General features: G+C 32.8%; 1 protein-coding gene across 3 annotated transcripts; it reads right to left on the bottom strand.

Moving 5' to 3' along the window:
* Window positions 1-5,493: 5,493 nt before the first annotated feature.
* On the bottom strand, window positions 5,494-19,123 carry LOC117686975 (toll-like receptor 4). 3 transcript variants are annotated; one of them, XM_066066013.1, is made up of 3 exons: window positions 19,022-19,123; window positions 11,412-11,576; window positions 5,494-7,976 (listed from the first exon to the last, which is right to left on the bottom strand). In XM_066066013.1, exon 3 carries the CDS (start codon window positions 7,972-7,974, stop codon window positions 5,665-5,667), a length of 2,310 nt encoding a protein of 769 aa, XP_065922085.1. In that variant the 5' UTR covers window positions 7,975-7,976; window positions 11,412-11,576; window positions 19,022-19,123; the 3' UTR covers window positions 5,494-5,664. The 3 variants fall into 3 exon arrangements, with proteins under 3 accessions (XP_065922085.1, XP_065922059.1, XP_065922110.1); XM_066065987.1 differs by lacking the exon at window positions 11,412-11,576; XM_066066038.1 differs by lacking the exons at window positions 11,412-11,576; window positions 19,022-19,123 and adding an exon at window positions 9,451-9,924.
* Between the last annotated feature and the right edge of the window lie 4,321 nt (window positions 19,124-23,444).

Here is a 23,444-nt window from a genome sequence, read left to right as displayed (position 1 = left end):
ATTCGAAACAAAATCTGGGACAATGAAATCATCTTATAGCTACTTGCTAATCGCGTAGGAACAGCTGTTTTCATAAATGTTGAGAGATTTTGGTCAAATGGGCACTCACTTCTTCACTAGCTTGTTTTAATTTCGACCTCGATTTTTTGGGCGGAAAACATTTTATTATAAATTAAATGTTCCTTATCAAACTTTTTATTTTCAAAATCAGAATAAAAATTTTCTGTATCAGTGTAGACTATTCAATTATAGACAGAAATAAGTTCAGATATTTGACCGGTTATTTACTCGAGTTTGTTCTGAGTGCATTACTCCGGTGTCATCAAAGAAAAATGTTTCAAATTTAAAGAGTAATGAAAATGAATAATGTTCAAGAAAAGTGTCGGCGACATCAAATGGATTTTATATTTCAGTTGATTGGATGTATTCAAGCATATAAAAAAAATTTCAGAATGACTCCGCATAACGAATAGGAGATTAAGATAGTATTCGCCATCTCCATATTGTGACGTACTAAATATTGAAATAAACAATAAAAGCAAATGTAATTGTATAAAAGGTCTCTATCCAAAAAGTCTCACCGAATAGCCTGGTGCAATGGTTTTGTTAAATCACTTTGAATCTGAAAATCATGAATTCGAATCCGGGTAGCAATTTTAAAACCTTTCACCTTTCAAAAAAAATTTAAAAGTTATATTTTTGTTACATATTGTAAGATTTGAAAACTCTAAACCGTTGAATGTATTTCATATATAATGATCTTTGATCCACATTAATATCAATAGGTGCCCCATACAACATTTTTGTTACATATTGTAAGATTTGAAAACTCTAAACCGTTGAATGTATTTCATATATAATGATCTTTGATCCACGTTAATATCAATAGGTGCCCCATACAAGATTTTTGTTACATATTGTAAGATTTGAAAACTCTAAACCGTTGAATGTATTTCATATATAGTGATCTTTGATCCACGTTAATATTGATAGGTGCCCCATACAACCTTAAAGAGCTTAGTGGTCAACAGATCAACCACCAGGCCACGACCAACAATCCCTCTTAACACAGCTAAACACGCACCCAGGGGGATTCATTCTTTACACGTGCTGCGCGGAAGACCTATTTCACTTCCATTAGACTAGCATAAAAATGAATAAATGGTTTTTTGAGATCTCGGCCGGACAAGTACATAATCATTAATCAAAAAATTCTCTGAAAATAATATTTCAGACACATATGTCAATGTAAGTGCTGTGGAAATTAAATTTGATTTTCCTTACAATTGCAAAACTTAAAACATTTGAAAAATAGTCCCAGTGACATGGTCAGGATTCGAGCTACACAGTTTTGTCTCAGCAAATTGTAATGATAAGAATGTTTTGTTGAATTATTGTACATTTTATACAATATTCAGGTGAAAATTTTTAAGAAATAATGCAAAGCGCAGAATTTTTTATGTAATCGAAGCTCATACTTTGTTATTATTGATATCGGTCAAATATACTGTCCTGTCTGGTATATTTAAGATATTATAAAAAATGTTTTTATTTTATTTCCTGTTCATTATAAACGTAAATAAATGGTTTATAATGTGTATCAAATTCAAATTTGTTTTAAACCATATACTTCATCAATGTGTAAATATAAACATAATACATGTATGAGCTTTGTTTTAGAAAATGTGAGCTCTGCTGTTCAATGAACAGGTAGAGTTTTTGATGACATAAAATACCATTATAAACCATTGTAATAATATAGCATGAAAAGAAAATATATATTCTAAATCAAATTGTTGCTATGTCCTTTAAAGTGCGTTTAGTTGCAGGTAAAACTGGACTACACGCTACAACGAGAACTTGTTATATAAAAAAAAAGATAAACAAAAATATACATCTAAGTACATCCGATGGTTTAATCAATGTGTCACGTATGCTCTTATGTTGATCAATATTTGTTTAATAACTATTTTCTTTGACTTCGATGTTAAATTGATCCATGAAATTAAAAGTTCGTCAAAGTGCAAATTCTAATACCAGATCGCACTTGATAAGGTCACTGTCGACATAATTACATATCATCGAAATTCATGTCCACTTCATCCAAGGAAATTGCTGCCCTACACATAACAATGAAGACACAGTGCTACAAGAAAAGGGTAAATGAAATGCAGACAATACAACGGGAAGTTTGCAAGCAGGAAATACCTTATCTGATTGGATTTTCCGTTGAAGGTATAGAAATTGGGAAACAGAATCAACAAATTATTAAACATATATCTAATGAATTTCTCTTTTCACTACATTATATTTTTACCAACTTTTAGAAAGTGATATAACCTTAACACAAAATGAGTTTGTCGAAGTTATTTTAACTGGATATATTCACCCGATATCGGGATTTGAGGAAAACTCTTAGCCCGATCATAAAGCTTACCAAAAAGGAGATTGTCGATCATTTTATTGTTTTTTATGCTATTAGATATTGCACTTCAGGTAATTTACTAGATCTCCTCATCAACATAATCTTTAGAAATTAGTACAAAACAAATATTGAGGATACCTTTAAAACATAAAAACAGGTTGAGTTTACCTTAATGCCATTCAAACTGTCAAATACTGGTCCTACAAGGTTAACTGAAGTTGTTGTGTTCAAATTAAGGCGCTAAAGTAAAATACCCATAATACAATTTAACCTCCAATTAATTTTCAATAAACTTTATTTTGTTATTTACATTTCCTAATAGTACAATTAATAATGTTACATTTCACGGTTTGCATCTGGAAAAGGTTTTCTCCATTTTAAGATATTGACAACTAAATTCTGTTAAATGTCATCGTTCAAAAATATTTTTTGGAAATTAAACCAAACCCAACAAAACTCAGATAAACGAATTCGCTTAGTTATCGACGTTAACAAGTTCATTCCTTTATAACAAGTTATGAAAAGGAAATAGAGAAAAAAAATGAATCTAAACATTTGTTTGACATTTTCCCGAGTTATTTCTCCTCTTTTGCAATTTGGTAACGAAATGTCGGCTCAAAAACAACATGGCACTTAGCTGGAGAAAATAATAAAAACAAATAATGGGAACGCACATTACTTTTTAGAAATATGATATATGTTGGATTAAATGAGCATAAAAAAGAAAAAAAAATAATCAAGATAAACAAAAATTATATAGAGTTAAATCATCATTGTTCGTTGGGGAGGGGGGTGTTCGTTGCTTCGTGAGTAACCCTTGCCCACAAATTTTCATCCTTATGAATAATACAAGCATTGGCTTAAAATGTATCAAAATTATCCCGAATTTTTTACCAACGATATTATATCCCCATGAACAAGGAAACATTTGGCAGTAGACGAACATTGACCCCTTCAAGTAAGAATGATTCCTCAGTATATATTTTTTACAAGTAAGGAAGTAGAGAATGCTATTTAAGATCAATTCTATGTAATAATCAATGATTTATAAAAGGGACTGGCCACGCATAGTCACCAATTTTCCTTATATTTCATACATGGACACACCTAGGTGCAAAACGCAAAAACCACTAAAAGTTGGTTGCTGGGGATAACCGTTGCAATGGTAATCGAGGCTAAAAATGGGAAAAAAGCAAAACTTACCTACTTTGAAGCCATATTAGAAGGTTTTGCCCACTAATGTAAACTATCAAATACATAAAATAACCTTTGTCCTATTTTCAATTATTTTATTATATAAGAAAATTGATGGAGAAACCAACACTTTTAAAATGTTACCATGGAAACCGTTACAAATTTTTGAAATCAGTTTTCTGCGGTTTTTTAATAAGTCCAAATGGGAAACTGTTAAATTTTTACATCCATATCAATGTGCATGCAATATATATTTTATCATGAAAATTGACATCCGTTGCTATGGCAACAAGACCAAAAATTAAGAAAAACTGAGATATTATTTTGATATGCTTTCATTCCTGATTTTAGAATTTATTTGCAATTGTTATAGTTGGAACTTGTAAAAATGTATCTAAATTTTCATTATACATCATAAAAACCTTTGTTATGCAACAGAGAGGTGTTGTTGCTATGGAAAATTAAATTGCGTAAAAAATCACACAAAAATTCTGACTTTTTGAAAAGTCCATAGCAACGGCAGTTATTATTGGAAATTTTCAGATTTTGTTCAAGTATCGTTTAAGTATAGGATATACTTTTTTTTTTCTTACCATTTGATTTTAAATATGTATTCATTATAAATGAATAATATCGATTAAAAGATGCCTTAAAATATTATAATTTTCCTTATTTTTAAGCTTGTTACCATAGCAACGGTTCTCAATTTTCATATTTAAATTTTTAATTGCACAATCATAATAGTGTTTACCAAAAGACTTTCTGTTTAGTAACCATGGAAACGCTCTAAAAATATGCGTTTCTCCATGAATTTTTCTCTTTCTTTTGAAAAATGACAACCATTTTTAATAATATATTTTACCCTGGAAACCCCAAGGTCTGCACATTACTCACAATATGTTCTCAAATAAGCATTAAAATGCCATTTTTACATCTTTGCCCTCGGTTACCTTGGCAACGGGACCACATAGCAACAAACAAATGGTGTTAGGCTTTTTTACTCACCGAAGTCTATCAAAGTGTCAAGTATAAAGAAAATCCGTGACTATGCGTGGCCACCAAATTTTGGTTCTTACATAGAATTTATCTGATAGTAAAAGATGTAAAAAGAAGAATACTGCATTATAACGTTATCTTATTTCAGAATATCAAATTCAACAACCATGGTCCCCAAATATACCTTCTAGATTAAAAGTTAGAACACTAAGTAAGACGATGTTTCAAATTGTCAGTACACTCACTTTTAATTGTTATTTCTTATGAAAAAAGGAATAGAAATTTTATTACGAAACAAAGGACACAAGAAAGCGTTTCTTTAACTCATTACCAGATTTAAGTGACAATTAAAATACTAAAATATACTGTTTCTAGTATATTTGCGTTTTTGTCAATTTTGACGTCTTTATAATTTGATAATGGGGTAATAGTTGTGCAAAGTAGTTCACATTAAATGCATCGATAAAAGAAACAAAATAAGTTGGTATTTAAGAAAGTAAAAAGAGTTCAGGCTAGCCAATATATACTTTAGAGCAATCAATTACATTGTATCTCATTATTGAAGTTGTATTTGGAATAAACATTTTCTATGCACATTTACTATTCTAAGAATAGAAATATGTGTCCTATTTTTGTATGTCCTATTTTTATACTCATGAATAATTTGTATCGGAACAAAAATAATTATCACCTGACATTGCTTTAAAAATTATAGTCAAATTAGTTTTAATTGATGGTTTGATAATATCACTTAGTAATACTGTCTGGTTGTTTTAAAATTCCCTGAAATTATAAATAGAAAAAAATATGAAAAAACTCTCTCTTAAACCAAACAATATCAAACCAAAATATATCTAACAAAATAACATCAAAGCACGTACATAACAATGTTTTATTTTTTAAACACCTGATCTAAACTTGATAGTGGCGTAATCTCCATGAACATCGGCCATTTTGAGAACTGCCTTACATGTATCACTCGCTTCTCTATACACACTGCGCTAGATATATCATTGTACATGTACGTTAAGAGGCCCTTATCTTACTCGTTATTCTATTGGAGTTGAATTCAGAGATAGCATTCTAATATCACTCTCACGAGATTTCAACGTTGCTCCAAGTTTCGAGCGAAAAGCTGCAACCTCATCATTGTCCTCGTTATCTGGAAACTCCAAATACGATCTGTTTTCGATAAGGTCCATAAAAGAAAACGGAAGCTTTGCAATTGCCAGTTTTTCTAAGACCACTAAAAATAGAACATTTTCACCATCTCTAGAATATACTGCTTCCATTCGCGCCATGTTTAATTCAAACATGCACCAATAGGAATTCAAGAAGTGTGACGTCATAATAGTCACCGTTCGTCTGCTGTAATGAATTGCGTTAGTGATGTTATCAGCAATACCCGTTCCAGGAATAAAATCACGATGGTGTATACACAGTTTTAGATTATGATCTTTTTCAAGTTGCTGTACGAGTTTGATCACAAAATGTCTGTCTTTATCTGCATATGACACAAAAGCATCGAAATAAAAAGAACTGTCATCTGTGCCTTCTGGCCTCTTAACATTATCTCGGTATTTTTCTCTTGCTACGTAATACATATACCGAAGTTTCCACCGGTATCTATAAAGAATGCGTCCGAGAGTAGTTGTCAGGACGACTATAATTAATGACGTCATAATCACGATCGTTAAAATGTATGACGCACATTGCTTCTCCATGAGTTGGAGTATCGTGTCAACATCTGTAAAATTAACCCTTGACGAATTTATGTATGTACAAAAATACTCGTCAAAATGCATAAATTTGACATTCTCAGATTGACGCATCCATTTTAAAAACTTAAGTTGTTCACAGTTACACAAAAGTCTGTTCCGTCTCATGTTAACGTTTATTTTCTTCTTCGTTGATAGAGAATCAATTGTGTTTCGCGTTTTTTCATCCAGGAACTGTATTTGATTGTTGGAAAGGTCCAGGTGATTAAGTTGTTTCATATTTTCAAGGGGTAAAGTAAATTCGCTTAGAGAGTTGTAACTAAGGTTTAGTATTTCTAACTGATTGAGATTCCGAAAAATGGCGGGTGGAAGTCTTACTATTCGATTCCGTGTTAAGTTTAGGGTTCTCAATTTGAACAGATTTCGAAAAATTATCCCTTTGGCGTCGTTTTCAAGAACTTCTCCTATGGCATTCTGGGATAAATCAAGGTATGTTGCATTATGGATTCCATCAAAGAAACGGTCAGAGATAAAATTGCAGAAATTATTGGACAAATCAATGTATTTGACACTGTCTAATCCTAAAATAGGGCCATTCAGCTCATAGATGATGTTGTTTTGCAAGTATAAATGAGTCACAGATGAAGGACCCACTGTTTTAAATGTAAAATCTTGGAGAGTCAGTTTGTACAGATTATCATGGAAGTACAGAACTTCTAACTTAGGCGGAAGGTATATGCTGACGTTTTTACGTCGGGCTAATGATAATTGGTTCCATTGCTGTACCCCCATACCTCTAAGATGGTCAGGTGACCTGTCAGAGTTGCATATTTGTCGATGACGTGTATCGTTGCACCTGACGAAGAAATGCTTGACTTGTAGTTGATGAAAATAGGACTGAAAACTAACATTAAAAATAACAATGTTCTCCAAGCTTCCAAATTCAGCAAGATAAAATCCAAAACTCAGAACGTTGTTGGCTATGTTAAGGTTTTTTAATGACTTTGGCAATGCTGATAGAACCCCGAGTTCCAAACTGTTGATACGGTTGGACGCTAGATTTAGTTCCTCTAATTGAGTGTTCTTCAAATCTGCGATGTGGTATTTCCGAATGATGAAACTCACTCCGTACGTGCACTGTAGACTTTCCAAGTTTAGAACACGGATAGACGTGGAATATCTAAGATCACGTGATATGTTGGCCAATACTTCTAAAGTGAGTTCCTGGTTCATTGATACATCTAGATGAACCAAACTTTTAGAGTTAACGAACGAATCCAATTCAATTGACTGCAGAGAATTGGCAGATACACTGAGATTACTTAAATGTGTATAGTTAACAATTGACTTTTGATCAATTCTGTCAATCAAATTATCTGATAAATCTAGATATATGATATTCTTAGGAAGAAGAGTCGGGAACTTTGAAATCTCGTTGTGTGCGAGAATGATTCCGGTGACGTCATCACTGAATAATGGCGCTTCAGTCAAATCCCGGTGGGCACAATTGGCAAATAGAAATCCAGACTGGTTATAACAGTTACAGTTTGGGTTTGATGAACAGGTAAACGAATCTACTCCCCCAGAAACTGTGAACACAATTTGAAAAATCCAAACGATGCGTTGACGCAAATCCATCATAACTGCAATTAAATAAGATCAGTGTTTATAAAAGAACTTTTAAAAATATAGTATACATATTTATTGCTCCCGATTACTTCTGTGTATGTTAATTAAAAACAATTTCAAAATCCATTCAATATGCGTGTATGAAGATGATATTCTGTTTTCTTCCTTTGTGTGATAATTGTAGTTCTTTCGAACAGCACGAACATCAAAATATAACTGTTTGGAAAAAAATTGTCAAATTGCTGGTTATTGTTAATTTTAAATCATTCTAAAAATATAAATATATTGAATATAAGTAAGTAATTCATTTATTCGTAGCGACAAGTGTTTACATTTTCAAGTGTAATATCAACAGCAATTAAACATAGATTTAACGCCTGGTCCGTCGATTGGACCTATGTGCCACTTTAAACACATTATAAATGAAAAGAAAGAAAATTACACAGCGTGATGAGGTTAACAAAGATAGGATTGAAAATATACATAAGTATAGAGATTCCGTTAGAACCCCAGGGTTTGCACCCATTGTTTTGATTTAATAGTTTATATAATACCGTTATGTTCATTTTCTGAACAATAAAAATTGTCTACGTGTAAAAGAATAAATTATAAGTATAAATATATATTATAATTTGAAACTTATACCATTGGATTGATATATGTGTAGTGTTATGTACAACAAATATGTACATACAATATACGCCGATGACTATTTATGTTACCACTCTTTTCATAAACCTGAGCCATATGGAAAGGGTTTGATAAAAGAACCTAGAACTCCTAAAATCATTAAGTACTTGCTGTAAATATATTTGTACTCTCATGTAAGTCGGTAAAACGTCCCCCTAAAATTTATATTAAGTAACTTCTGTTATAATGTATATATTTAGCTGAGGATAAATTTAGAAGTAAAAATCGCATTTTAGTATTAAAGAGACAGTATGGCGCATCTTGTCAAAAAATGACTTGAAAATATTTTCCGATCGGGTTCGGTATTTTTGTACTATTCATGAATGTATAAACTTTCAGAAAATTAAAAAGTTCTCCACGAAATAAATCTAATTATTTCATTAAAATTAATAATTACGTATCACCTATCACATATTTACATCGCAACGTGTTACGGGGTTTAGCTTTCTATACTATTACGCATGCGTATTTACTGTAAACAAAACTCATGCAGGGCTCGCAAAGATTCTCTTGGACATGTTTGTTGATTAAAATATGTCTTTTCTACTTCTCCCAGGTAATGACTGTTCAGAGTTTTTAAAATAATCACAGTTATTATTTTGTAAGCATCTATTTTTCGTGTTTATCATAGAAGTTGCTACAGCCTAAATTCATTTTTGTAAATGAAGCCCCTTGAGGGGTTAATAGACATATTTATGTCTGTTCATTTTAAAATAAATCGAAATTGGTAAACCATTTATAAATTATCGATTAAGTGAGGATGTGTTCCGTTTAGAAATTCCCTTTAACCTCGCATACCATGATGACCGTAGTCGGACGAGGATCTTGTAGTTTTCAGCACCTGTCAATCAAAGTCCACGTGGTACATATATACGATATAAGATTATTCCGATTTGCATACTTTTCAAACAAAATGACATGTAGGACTTCATATTTATTGCTGTTCTATCTTTTGACAACATTTTGGCCAGTTTTGGACAGAAACAACCCAGTTCCAGAAATGTTTACAATCTTATCGTTAAATGTACGAGATGGATGCACATACCCCTTTAACGAATTACTAAAAATGTAATTATGAAGAACTTGTAGCTAAATTTATCAATAACTAACGTCATTGTTGTGGAACTCTTTAGGGTTAGAGAAACTTAGCTAATTAAATTACAGAAAACAAACATTGACGTCAACGTGTGATAGCATTCTGAAAAGTGGCTAGCAAATTTTTCGGGGTATAGTAAAAAAGGCTCAACAATGTAAACATAGAACAAAAAAAAACACCCAACAAACCCAAACAAACAAACAAACAAAAACCGAAACAACAAAGCCCCCGCCCCCAGAAAAAACCCACCAACCCCCGCCCCCACCCCCCCCCCCCCAAAAAAAACCCCCACCAGCCCCCCCCCCCCCCCGCCAAACCCCCCCCCCCCCAAAAAAAAAAAACAAAAAACGCCGCCCCTTCCAATTAACAACAACCTATTATAACTTTTGAACTTCATATTGTTTAAACGAAAGAAATCGTAATTGGTAAAATATAAAAAAAGAAATGAGTAAGAAGATAAAAAATTTGTATTAATCATAGATCATAACAAACGTGATAATAATAATAAATAATGATATTTATATCAATAAATAGAATACATAACAGAAATATTAATTAAAAGAACGGGTGCACAGGTATGCTGAGGTATAGTTTGTAAGATGATATTATGCAACACATGTATTAAAACGTAGGTATTATAATCTTTTTGTTGACTTAGGATGGAGTTGAACTGCTCGAAAATTGAGCAGTTAGTTTTATAGCACGGAAATTGTCTATCAAAAAATACGTAAAATTTAATCAGAAAAAAACATAGGACATATTTTAACAGTAGTAATAACAAAGAAGTGACAATATCTTAATTGGGTAAAAAATGTGACATCAGTTTATTGATTGAATTACTTTAACATGTTACGAACATTTTTACTCCGCTTTTAGCACTATATTTGTTGTTATTAAATTACTATTTTATTTAAATATTTGATTTAGTCTTCATCAAATACGTCATTATTGTATAATGTAAGGTGAATAAAAACACATTCTTCGCTCAAGTTTTATCTCCCAAACTTGACCACACTTGTTGAATCATGAGGTAAACACTTTCGAGTCTGAAACATTCCTGTGTTTCTAAATCCCAAATACCCCCTTGGGTTTTCCTGAGTCCCCCCGCATTTTCCTATCAAACCCTCATTTAAAATCCCTTTGTTTCAGTGTGACCAAATACTTATTTAACTTGTAAATCAGATTCTTTGTCTTGAAGTGTTATAAATAATCTCACGAATATTCAACAATAAATACATACATATGAAATATAACTTTGTATCCAAGTTTGAAGCCTTTATTGATCTCAGAACCACGATTTGAACATATTTAGATGAACATTGTATACAAGTGTTTGCATCTTTTTTTTTAAATTCAAATTATGATATATATCATTAAAGAGCACGTTTATATGAATTTAAAAAGTATTCACTTGTTTGAAAAAAAAGATGATATTTAATATGAATAAGGGAAAAATAAAATAAAACAATATTTTCAAATTCGTATTAAACAGTTTTTGATCTCAAAAGTTGCGCTTTATCTGAAACTCAAGTGAGCTCCAAAATATTAAAAGATTAAAATTTAAAGAAACAAAGACTGTAAAGTATTGCATACTTAAGTAAGTCAAATCTTTTTTTTAGTTCATTCTTATAGAATCTTGTAAAGTATCATATAAATTACTTACCCGTGTCTGGTTCCAAAGAATTTCTTTATTTGTATACAGGTACATGTATATCCCTACTACAAACATTCTTTAAAACCCATGAGTTGAAATTTTTTTTCCGGATATTGCAAAATCGTAATGACGGTTCTACTTCCTTGTTAAGGTCAATATATATAGGTCACTCTGCTACAACAAGAAGATAAAGAACGAAATCTCGCCAAGTCTTTATTTCTCGGTATCTGGTCAGAGAGAGAGAGAGAGAGAGAGAGAGAGAGAGAGAGAGAGAGAGAGAGAGAGAGAGAGAGAGAATGTAATAAAAATTCGAAAAAAAATTTTGGTAGGTGTATTTTTTAAGTATACAAAAAACATTGAGAGAGAGAGAGAGAGAGAGAGAGAGAGAGAGAGAGAGAGAGAGAGAGAGAGAGAGGATTGTATTAATATGAAATACCATATAACACAATCAATCATATTCTTATTTATCTATAGATAAGATGCGAACATAAAACACCGCAATGGGGTCCGACCCTCTCATCGTTTTGCTGCCCATTTAAAACAAAGGGTTGGCAAATAAATCTTTGATATCAGAGGACCTTAAAAGAAGATTTATTTTCAAGTTTACCTTTGGACCATTATATTTCAGGTAACCTGTTTTGACGCTGTCATGACCATCTTAAGACGATACTGATCTACTTTATCTCTCTTTTTTTGGGAAGGGGGGGGGGGGGGTTGTGGGGTATTGCGAAGGTCTAATTTACTAGGAATGTTCTATACATATAATGTTCTATTCTATGTTTTTTTGTTTTTTTACTCTCGACTTATTCACTTGTTTGCAAAAATGTTCAAAATTTTTTACCAAGACAGTTTTTACCTCTATATTTCGATTTAAAAACTCATGAAATTTAAGTATGAAAATTATTCTAAGATTGTGTTTGGTGTTTAAGAAAAAATCCTGTTGCTATTTTATCAGATATAATCTAAATGTAGAATTAAAGAAGCCGAATGAGAATGGAATTAATGAAGAAGGTTCCAATAACTACATCACCAATTATCATGTACACGCATCAATTATTTATCTTTTAAAAAAATAAATGCATATGTTTAGACACTGACAAGATCAAAACGCTTATGCCACCATTAACATTTATATTATATGACTGTTTACTAATCAGATTTAAAAAGGTTTGATGCTTAACAAATTGCACATCAGATTAACCTAAAAAAATGATTTTTTTTTTATCATAGACTATCAAAGCGTAGAAAACAATTCAAATATTTTAGCTTTAAAATTTTAACTTTTTCCTTTATTTTTATTTAGAGGTCTTCTTATTAAGGAGATTATTAAAGTCTAAGAATGGCCACGACCATTCAGCCGTCTTAAAAATTCCTTGTTATCCCGTCCTCTCCTTTACACCCGACGAAACATTTGTTTATATTTACCTGAGGTATTTACCTGGGACATGCCCTACTTTTAAAGATAACACTTGTAGGTCAGTGCTGACTATTATTGGGTAGGTATTTAAACCTCTAAGTACCTGTCCGAAGAATAAATGGTCACTTTTTCCATGCTTTACGTTCGTTGGTTACGGCACATTGATTCTATTTAGTCAGTCATAATCCAACAGAATTATGTCATGTTGACACATCTGTCTATTTTTATTTGGCTGTTTGAAAATTAAAAAAGGGCTCTATTTTTCTTACTGGTTTAACCTAGTTAAAGAATTACACAAAATGGAACCCATTATTTATAAAAAGGAGGACTGTCATTTACTCCACGTACATTTGTCCACGTTAATTTTGTGAACGGCTTCTGTCGATCACAGCTAGCTGATAAGATAAGTGACAAAAACCCCATTTCTTTCAAAAATATAGTCAACAGAATTAAAAACTGATTTTTACGAATCAATTTTTTCTCTATAGTGTTATATAGTGAAAACAATTAATGGTGTGATACCTTAAATCCTCGCACAATCACACATATTAACCATTGCGACAACTGTATGGACCATTTTATAGTTCACGCACAAAAAATGACGATTCTTTAATAATTCCAATAAATCTGCACTTTAATTTTCCATATTGAGACACCCCTCTCCCTGCATTATTGTCTACAGAAAAACATTTCTTCTTTTTGTGTAAAAATGGCTACAACAAGCTCACCTATCTTTTTAATAAGAAAGCTTGTTCTGAAAAAAATATGAATCACCACATTATAACAATAAATATTACATCATGCGCAGATTTAGAGGGAGTGGGAGGGGGGGGGGGTAGAGGTAGGGATCCTGAAAATTCAAATTTATGAATTTCTGTAAGTAAATTTACATCAAAAAGGCCTCGAAATCCCTCTTGCAAACATTATTGTACCTCCCCCCCCCCCCCCCCCCCGCCTTAAAAATGATTTCTTGATCCGTGCATGGTCAGTACAGAAAACTTCTCATATAATTGCAAGGCAGAAACTATAAGAAACTATTTTTAAAAATGTCTTTTGAACAGAACTACTTTGTTACTCGCTTCACTTTACACACCATATTGACATTCGGATCTCTCTGGTTTTGTTTATTTCCGAAAAATTAAGATATTATCATTGTATTTTTTTTGTTGGGGGGGGGGGGTAGGATTTTATTTAATGTTTTGTATCTGTAGTTTGATACATTGACAACGCACAAATTCAAACATTAATACATATGTTTACATTTAAAATATATTTACAAAAAGATTATAGTTACCTATCTTCCAATGTTTATGTTGTCAATAGGCCATATATGTCCCTAATGTAGCTATGAAGTGTATACCATTAAATATACAGTGTGGTTTAATTTTTTTCAATACATTTATCATTTGTTTTTGTCAGCATCCAAATATACGATTTGATTAAACTATATGCCCTAGTTGTAAATTATACTCGGCTCAAAGTTACATGTATTATTTGATCATCGTAAGGAATAGAAGAGAAATACTGATTAAGTGGGTGTAAATAGAATTCCTTGTTTGAAATCAATATGCTTGCGCTTCTCGATGTTCCTGTGACTAAGTCAAACTACGGAATAAATTTCAATCTTAATTACTCTTGAATTAACCCAGTGTTTAAGAAGTGTACTCATTTCAGTCACCAACCACAAACGGTTAGCACCACATTGGGAGGGGGGTCTTCATTGATATGTACATATTACGCTCCAGTCAACTATATTCATGAATATAATCCCCATCTACGCATTCTCTTTAGGTACAATATTTGTAATTGTAACGCATATTGCATCATATGTATACATTTCAATGCAAGAGTGGGCACTTGTTCATCGGAGGTTGAAATCTTCCTGTGTCTACACTTATATAAAGTAGTGTGTCCTTGACAAGGAATCCTACGAAAGCCGAGAAGGATCATTCGAGATTCGAGATTCGAAATACGAGATTCGAAATACGAGATTCGGGATTCGAAATTCGAGATTCAATATCTAAATTAACCAATCAAATCATGGATCTTAAACCTGTATCCTAGCAACATCAAACTGTTCCAAATAAAGATCATTCGTACATGCTCTTTCCTACAAATAAATGTCTTAATAGCTCTTATATAGTGGTTATAAAATGGTTAAATTAACATTGATGAATTAACCCCACACAGTATAAACCATTAAATTAGAAATAACACTGTTGGCTTTGCGAATCTAAGTGGTTTTGTTTGCCCTGTATGTATTTCCCCCCGAACAATTTTAACCCGAAGTGTATTCGCCCCATCTGTGTAAAAATCGGCCTGCGAAGAAAGATCTGTTTAATCTAAATGTTTTAGCTATGAAACGAAACTCAATGAAATAATCGACATGTCAAAATATAGGTTATGATAAAGTTTTAAACCATAGAAGATATTATGATTTACAACCTCAAAGACAAAAATCCAGATAAGAATAGTGTATTGTAGGGTATGGCAATGCCATTGTCGATATGAGAGAGAGAGAGAGAGAGAGAGAGAGAGAGAGAGAGAGAGAGAGAGAGACCTATCACCTAGCATTTCCTTTTCCGTGAGGGGGTTTGGGGTATTTGTGATGTCTTACATTAGCTAGCGAAAATGATAAAAAAAAACATGAAATTTTCTTTAAATTGTGTGCGGATGTTGTACGCCAATAATCTGTTTTCAGTATATACATTTCAAGAGGGGGGGGGGGGGGGGCTATATAGTCCTAATTAATTTGTCAGTTATTCTGTCCCCACTTTGTTTTCTCTTCGTTTTCCAGGGTTTTTTTTTATTTGGCTCGGCAAATTAATAAAAAACTTTCTGTGTAGCTCCATAACGATGCACTGTAGATAAATTATGAGTAGTTTTACTTTTGATAAACAGGTACATATCCGTACTTGATTTTTAATTTGACTCTTATAATCGGATTTAATATTCCAATAATTATAGGGTAGGAAAGAGTAGACGGGACTTTTTTGCGCATATCCTACTGTACCATTTATTCAACACAGGTATTAGCACTCATCGAGTTCGACTTGCTTTCCTTTTCTTTCATCCACTGGATTTAAAGCTATTAATTTTTGAAAATATTTTGAATTTATGGCATGATTATATATAAATTAGAGCTGCGCTGGTGCATATATTTACCCAAATGGACCAAAATATAACCAAATGAATCTAAAAATTTTGACAAAATTAGTTTTAAACGTACGACTCTTTTTCAATTCTAATCGGGTATGTCCTTTAGAAAAATCTTGAACCACACAGATTTTAGCAAATAAAACGGCAATTGTTTCATTTTTTAAGGGGAGGGAGGTGGTGCCGGTAAAGGACATATATTGCTTGTGGCAGTTGTGCTATACTCTCATTTGTTATAATAGGTAATACTACATATTGATATAAAATGAAAGTTTCCAATTACACTGTACATAGCTTCTATCACGCATTTTGACCCGTGCGATAGTTTAAAACTATTTTCAAAGCATTTAATGTAATTCAACCGATCATTTTTGAAATTTAATTTTCTGGATCCCCGCCTGATACGTCCGCCTTCTTGTATATTAGAATTACATGTACGTTGACCATATGTACACATTAACTTAATCGGCTATGTTATGGGACGATAACATTTTTTATCAATGTTTTTGCAGGATATGTAACAAATAACAGCCTATTTGTGGGTTTTTGCACAGATTATTTGAGATAATTTGCCGCCATCTTTTATGCATTCCACACACCAGTCACAGTTTCTTTATTTGGTGTTCTGTGTGTATGGCGACAAATTGGTAAATTTGCACCACTCACCCCTTGTAGCTTCATCCTGATTACATTTTATCTGGCTAAGTGTAATGTAGTAGTATATTAAATACACACATCTTTGTTTGCAGTGCTTATTTACATCTTTAGAGATTTATTTTCAAAAAAAGTAAACATTTGTATGACTTATATGTAATTATTGTCAATTTTGGTGCGGTGGGGGTAGGGGGTAGGAAACTGCAGAGAAACTTAACTTGGCTGTGAAACATATGCTTTTATTCTTTCTTGTTGATATATCAATGAATGAATTATAACAAAATATATGTACAACAATTAATTTTGAAATATTCATGCACAATCAAATAAAAGGTTTTACTGTTCTCTGCACAAGAAATCGGCAATGTGAACAAATTGGCACCCTATCATCCCTACTTTTAATTGTAGAGAGTAGGTATCCTTCTATATTGAAAACAATTCCAAAAGTAAGACTCATTATATAAATAGTGCCTGTTTGGGAGGGTAACAGTTGAAATTGACACCCCGAGAAAACCATTGTCAACCGACGCAAGCGGAGGTTGACAATGGTTTTCGAGGGGTGTCAATTTCAACTGTTATCCTCCCAAACAGGCACTATTTATTTTGTTATACTGAATGTCTTTTTTAAAATTTTTAAGAAAATTTTACTGCTTTTATATAGGAATAACGTGAATTCTACAGCGAACCGTACGCGCATAATTTTCGCGCATGTAACATTTTTTAATGTTACCCGTTGCCAAGTGCGTTGCTAACGCTGAGGGTAATAGTAAATATTATTAACTGCGTCTTAACCAATCAGATTTCAGTATTTAACATGAAAGTATAACAAAATAAGTTGTTTACTGAGGAAAAGGAAAAAAATTGTATTCATTAATAATTCCGTATGATGTGATAATATCTCAATGATTTGTTTATAATCATAGTACTAGTGTATCACTGTATGCATACATAAAAACGATAAGTAATGCTTATATCTATTAGTGAAACAGGACAGATTATTTATATTTAGATTATTTAGATATATGTACTAATCTTCATGCGGGGATCTAGAAAGGAGGGGGTCAGGGGATCTGGACCCCCTCCTCGGGAAAATTGGAGCTTATTAAATTTACATAGTAAAATTTTTTAAAATTGGCCTAGGATCCCCTACAGAAAACATTAGCTACGCTTATGAAGTTCTCTACCATAACCGCATTTTTACACAAAGGGGGTGAATAAACCCGGGTGTTAAACTATTACTGGTGGTGAAATTCCTTAGGGTTCAAACGCATCAGGTGGAAATGCACCAGGGCAAACAAAATCACTTAGATCCGCGAAGCACACCGCATTATTACTAGTCTACTTAGATATTCTGTGTAAAAGTAAATACAAATAATTATTTAGTTAGGTAGGGAGAAGTGAACATAGCATTTATATGTATATAAGAGCATGTACGTATGATTTTTATTTAGAACAGTTTGATGTCGCTAGGATACATATTTTCAGATCCTTGATTTGATTGGTTAATTTAGATATTGAATCTCGAATTTCGAATCTGGAATCTCGTATTTCGAATCTCGTATTTCGAATCTCGAATATCGAATGATCCTTCTCGGCTTTCGTAGAATCCAGATAACTTAATGAGACCGTACAATTTAAAGGAGAGGAAAGCGGGATTGAAATTTAAAGGAGAAGGGGATGGACCCAGTGCTTAATTAAGAGGACTGAATGGCCGTGGTCATTTTTGGGTTATATTTATCTCCTTGAAAGAAGAGCTCTGTTAAAAGTTAGTTTTCTTTACACAATGAAGTTTAATTTCCAGGACTTAAATTATATCCAAATTTAAGTTACCTCTAATGGCTAATTATTTGAACATCCAATTTATTTCTTTTCTTTTCGAGGTTGTTGGTTAAGGGTTATGGGTGTAATGAAATTGGATATTATTGACATAAAAAAAACCCAAAACAAAGGACAATGTATAAAATAAAATTACAGAAAAATCATGTAAAAAAAAAAAATGTATGTTAAAACTGGTACTATGCAACTAGAAAAAAATGGTATGCAACCAGAAAAACAACTGGTATGAAACTTGAAAATAAATGGTGTGTGACTAGAAAATAACTGGAATACAACTTGAAAATAACTGGTATGCAACTAGAAAACAACTGGTATGCAACTAGAAAATAACTGGTATGCGACTAGAGAAAACATGTTAAACATTAATGGTTTCAAGAAATTGATTTGATAAATGCAACATCACTGCGCTATATACCCACCAAAAATGCCTTACCATTTATTTCATAAGGCATTTTTTTTCAAAGCAGATCGTAATATTTATTATTTAAGCAAACAGCCTGAAGGAAACTGTTTTAAATCTATTGAGAAACATTATAACGCTATCCTATTCACTTACTTGATGCGTTGTTCAACACTTAAAATGATCAACTTCCTTTCCTTTAATAGACGGCCTTACAGACTGACATAAGAACAGACAAGTGAAAACACAACACACGTGACCCCCCCCCCCCCCCCCTCTCCTCTTGACAAAACAATTCACAGGCACTTGTGTCTGCACACAATAAATATGTCACACGACCGCTGTTGACTCTTCTGTCTATCACACGAGTTAAAGTCGGGAGTGTATCTAAATACAGGCATAGAATGGACGTGTACTTGGATTTATTATGCCGATTGATGAATATATACAGTGGGTTTTTTTAATCGAGTCGGAATTAATAAATCAGTAGGGAGTTTGGGACTTCCTTGTTTCTTAATTATTTTTCACTACCTGGGCTCTTGGGCCTCGTGGCCTTTATTTAGCTTATCATTGACACTTATTATAGTGTACATATGGCTACATAAAGTTCCCCTCAGTTAGTTTAAATTTATCCTCATTATACATTAAAAACGTAAAAGCATATTTTCTATAAAACATGCTTCTTCATGTGTCGCCGTGTGTTTGTATTCAGCGGACGTGTATTTAAATTTATTACGCTTAATGCTCATTCATAAATGTGCAGTGGTTGATTATTTTAAAAACTAATTTGGAATTCATAAATCATGAGAGAGGTTTGGTTTTTTTTATCCACGTTGGAAGTAATAAGAATTGGGAAGTAATAAAGCTTTAAGAAGTCTGAGAATCCTTGTTTTAGAAACTGCGTTTAAACAAATATTATACAGTTGTTGACTGGGGTCGAGGGCAACAGTTGATCCGAAGGCCTTGGGCAACAGTTTGCGAGCCGGTCCGACAGATCAACTGTTGCCCGAGAAACAGTAAACAACTGTTTTGTTATACCCCTTCTAATCAATAAGACGTTTTTGCGGAATGTGACGTCACCGGTCAACAGTCTTTTTTAACAGTCGATTTTAACAGTTCCAATCTAACAGTTCCAGTCCAACAGTCAAAATGCCGGACTTTTTTTTTCGGATAGAGTTATATAGTAACTGTTTTACGGGGGTATACCAATGGTCAATGTTTGTTTTACTTTTTGATACATGATATATTTATCATACAACGTTTTCATAACGTTCTGGTCTCACTTTATATGAAGAAAAATTAAAAACTTTTGTTTTCTATATTACATGCAATCACGCTACCTTTTCCTTGTGAATTAAGTCGTTGTGAATTTTGCTTTTGTCAAATAAAATCATTCAATTTAATCTAGTTATAGTTCTGGTAGTACCTTAATGTAGTTAAGTTTCAGCCATCTGTTGTCCAAAATAGTCATGTTGTATATTTTATTTGACAAAATAAATTATATAAGTAAGGATGCTATATAATTTTTTAAAACACAACATGACTAATTGCACTGCTTTTATCAAATTTAATCATTGAATATATTCATATTAACGTAGCCCATGCAACCCCCATCCCCTCTCTCGGGGCCGACGGCTGATGCTAATCAAGCTAATATGTTAGTTTTTAGCTAGATTCGTGGTATATTTCGCTAAATAACAAACTTCAAATACTAAAAAATCAAATATACATCAGAAATTCAGTTAAGGGTAGCAAATCAATGTTGTGTTCTTTGGCAATTTGCTGAAAGGGGTTTAATGCGGTAAACCCTCAGATATTTGAATAAAAGCGGCATATCACAACTATTATATTTTTCCTTATGGAAATGTTGAAAGAATATGCTTTTAAAAATGCATTTTACTTATCTAGTGGTTAATTTCGTGGAACGATGCATATGATCATTGTTCTATTTATCATAATGCTCGATCCAGAATTCTCCGCTACTATATCATAAAGTCCACCACTATATCATATTACTCCATTACTGTAGTTTAAAGCCATTTCTTTGTGATGTGGAGCTTTGTGATATATTTAGTCTAAATAGATCCTCGAGATCTTTGTTCCAACATGCCAACACCTGGCGGGGTCCCTAGCCAAGGTGTTACTCTGAAAAGTCTCCTCCTCTACATGGGGAGTAGCCCGTTTCCCAGTCTGTATAAAAAGAGTAGACAGAAAGACAACTTCTAGATAGTGACTCTTTTATTTAGATATATAGATTTAATATGAAATTTTAATGATACATATTAATATTAATTACAATGAAATTTAGCAACATTAATATTCATTACAAAAATCTCTGAAAGTAAAATATTAGTTGAACCCTCTGTATGTACACTGTAATAACTTTACTTTTGAGAATGATTTATAATTTATCTTGCCTGTATAAAAAGAGGAGACAGAAAGATAGCTTCCAGATGACTACTGGCGAGCTGTGTTTCCCGCACCCCTATTTTTTACGCACGGACACTGTGCAACAACATTCTCCTCCTAATAAGTAAATGCGATCAAGTGCATACTAATGATCTGACGCACCGTGGTCAGTAGTAGCGTTTTATTTAGATTTCTGACCCGGCGTCGCCAGGCTCATCGCTGGACTTAATAGCACATTTCTCCATGAACATAAATAAACATACGCAATCTATATAACGCATGTACTTTAACCAATTTGTTTAGAATTTCTGTTATGATAAATTTATTTGTATAGACTATTTAGTTCAAGAATAAAAAAAATATCTGCACTAGAAAAGAAAACAATATCATTGTAATGCATGAATCAATTCAAACTATGATAATTTTTCTAGCTTGATAGGGATTTCGTTGTTATCCCTTTCAATTTCAAATTGTGTGAACATCTGTGTCTATGAAATATGTCGATATCCTGCTAGATACATTAGTAGGATTTAAAGGGATGGAACCTTTGAACTAACTTTAATGTAAGTGCATGTTTTAACAATTGTTGACCTTTTCTGGTCAATTCCAAGTCCCTAGAGCACACCCCACCCACCCCAACCCCACCTCACAAAACAAATAATAAACAAACAATCCAATCCAACCCAACCCTCAGCCCCCCCCCCCCAACACCACCCCCAAAGCAAGGAAACCATCGAACATATCTCACAAAATAGAAAAAATACACAGTAGAGGGACAGGACAAATCATTCATACAGTCATTTTGCTATTGAGTAATAAGTATTTCATTTCATTATTTTCTTTTTTTATATTTCTCAAACTACGCAAGGGATCATTGCGATTCTCGGACATTCATAGAGATCATTAACTTTAACTCTACCCTACTCCCCATCTGCGCATGCAGCTAGATAATCACAACAAATTGTACATACTGTCACTTTGCAAAAGGTGATAACTAATAGCGAGCGCAGCGAGGCGGCGCGAAGCGCCGCTCGCGTAGCGAGCTCCATAGACAACGTGTACGAACGGAGGAAATTCGAGTTGAAATCTGCACATTGTTCAAAGAAAATTTTATGAGGCCACGTGAAAACGTTCTACTATCCCAGTGATCCTTTGCGGTGCATAGCAACTTGGCGGAACAGGAAGCGTTTCTAAGGAAAATTCTTACCTGTAAATCGCATACATCATTTTCATTTAACAATAAAAAATCCTTTTAAAAACATTTAAAGTAAACAACACTACGTAAAAACTGTACCTATGACGTCATTTCCTTCCCCGAATTTGTCCGACAATTTACGAAAACTGTCGAGCGCAAAAAGTTAAGTATGACGTCACAGTGATCTCGTGTCTTATATATTCCCGCGATACATTTAGAGGTGGATCAAGCATCTGTACTGAATGTAACGTGTAGGAAGTACACAGTAGAGAGTCACCGTTAATACTGATACTGCGCTCACTATTAACGGGGACTCTTTGGCTGATTAGTTTTGTTTTGATGATTTTTTTTTGCTCAGTAAGTACACATGCAAGTTCCATGCTAAATTTATTGTCACATTGATCCAATCATTGTATACGTTAGGTAGGTGACAAAAAATTATTAAAAAAGAAAAGTCTAATCATTATTAGATCTACGTGTAGCCACGTCATTTTGTAATGAATAAATAAAAGAAAAAAAATTAAACTGTTAAAATATCTACATGTATTTGTTATAGTTGCATATGTGGTCAAACCTTTCAATAATATTGGATATCACACACTAAAAAAAGGGGGAGGGTACATGTCTACAACGCTTATATAGCGTACAAAAATTAAAAAGATTAAAAACAAAATTGATGTCACGGAGGAAAATTAAAACACCGGTAACAACAAGGAACAAAATGAGAAATAACACAGACACACAATTTATTGATTTTAATGATCATTATTAAAAGGTAAAGAAGATATAAAAAATAAAAAAAAACGGCTTTGTGTTTATCAAAATATTCTAATAAGTCTGTTTAACATTTTATCAATGCTCAGTGGTAGTTTTTTTGTTTAAATGTATAAACCTAGGAAGGGACCATTGGAATAAAAGTTTGATATCTTCCGGTTCCTTAAGCTTGCGGTGGAAAAAGTTTTCGAGACAAAGCCA

This window comes from Magallana gigas, chromosome 1 (genome assembly GCF_963853765.1).
Source record: "Magallana gigas chromosome 1, xbMagGiga1.1, whole genome shotgun sequence".
In the NCBI taxonomy this organism is placed as follows: Eukaryota; Metazoa; Mollusca; class Bivalvia; order Ostreida; family Ostreidae; genus Magallana; species Magallana gigas.
Note: the sequence above shows the minus strand (reverse complement) of the source record. Positions and strands in the feature narration are given on the sequence as shown.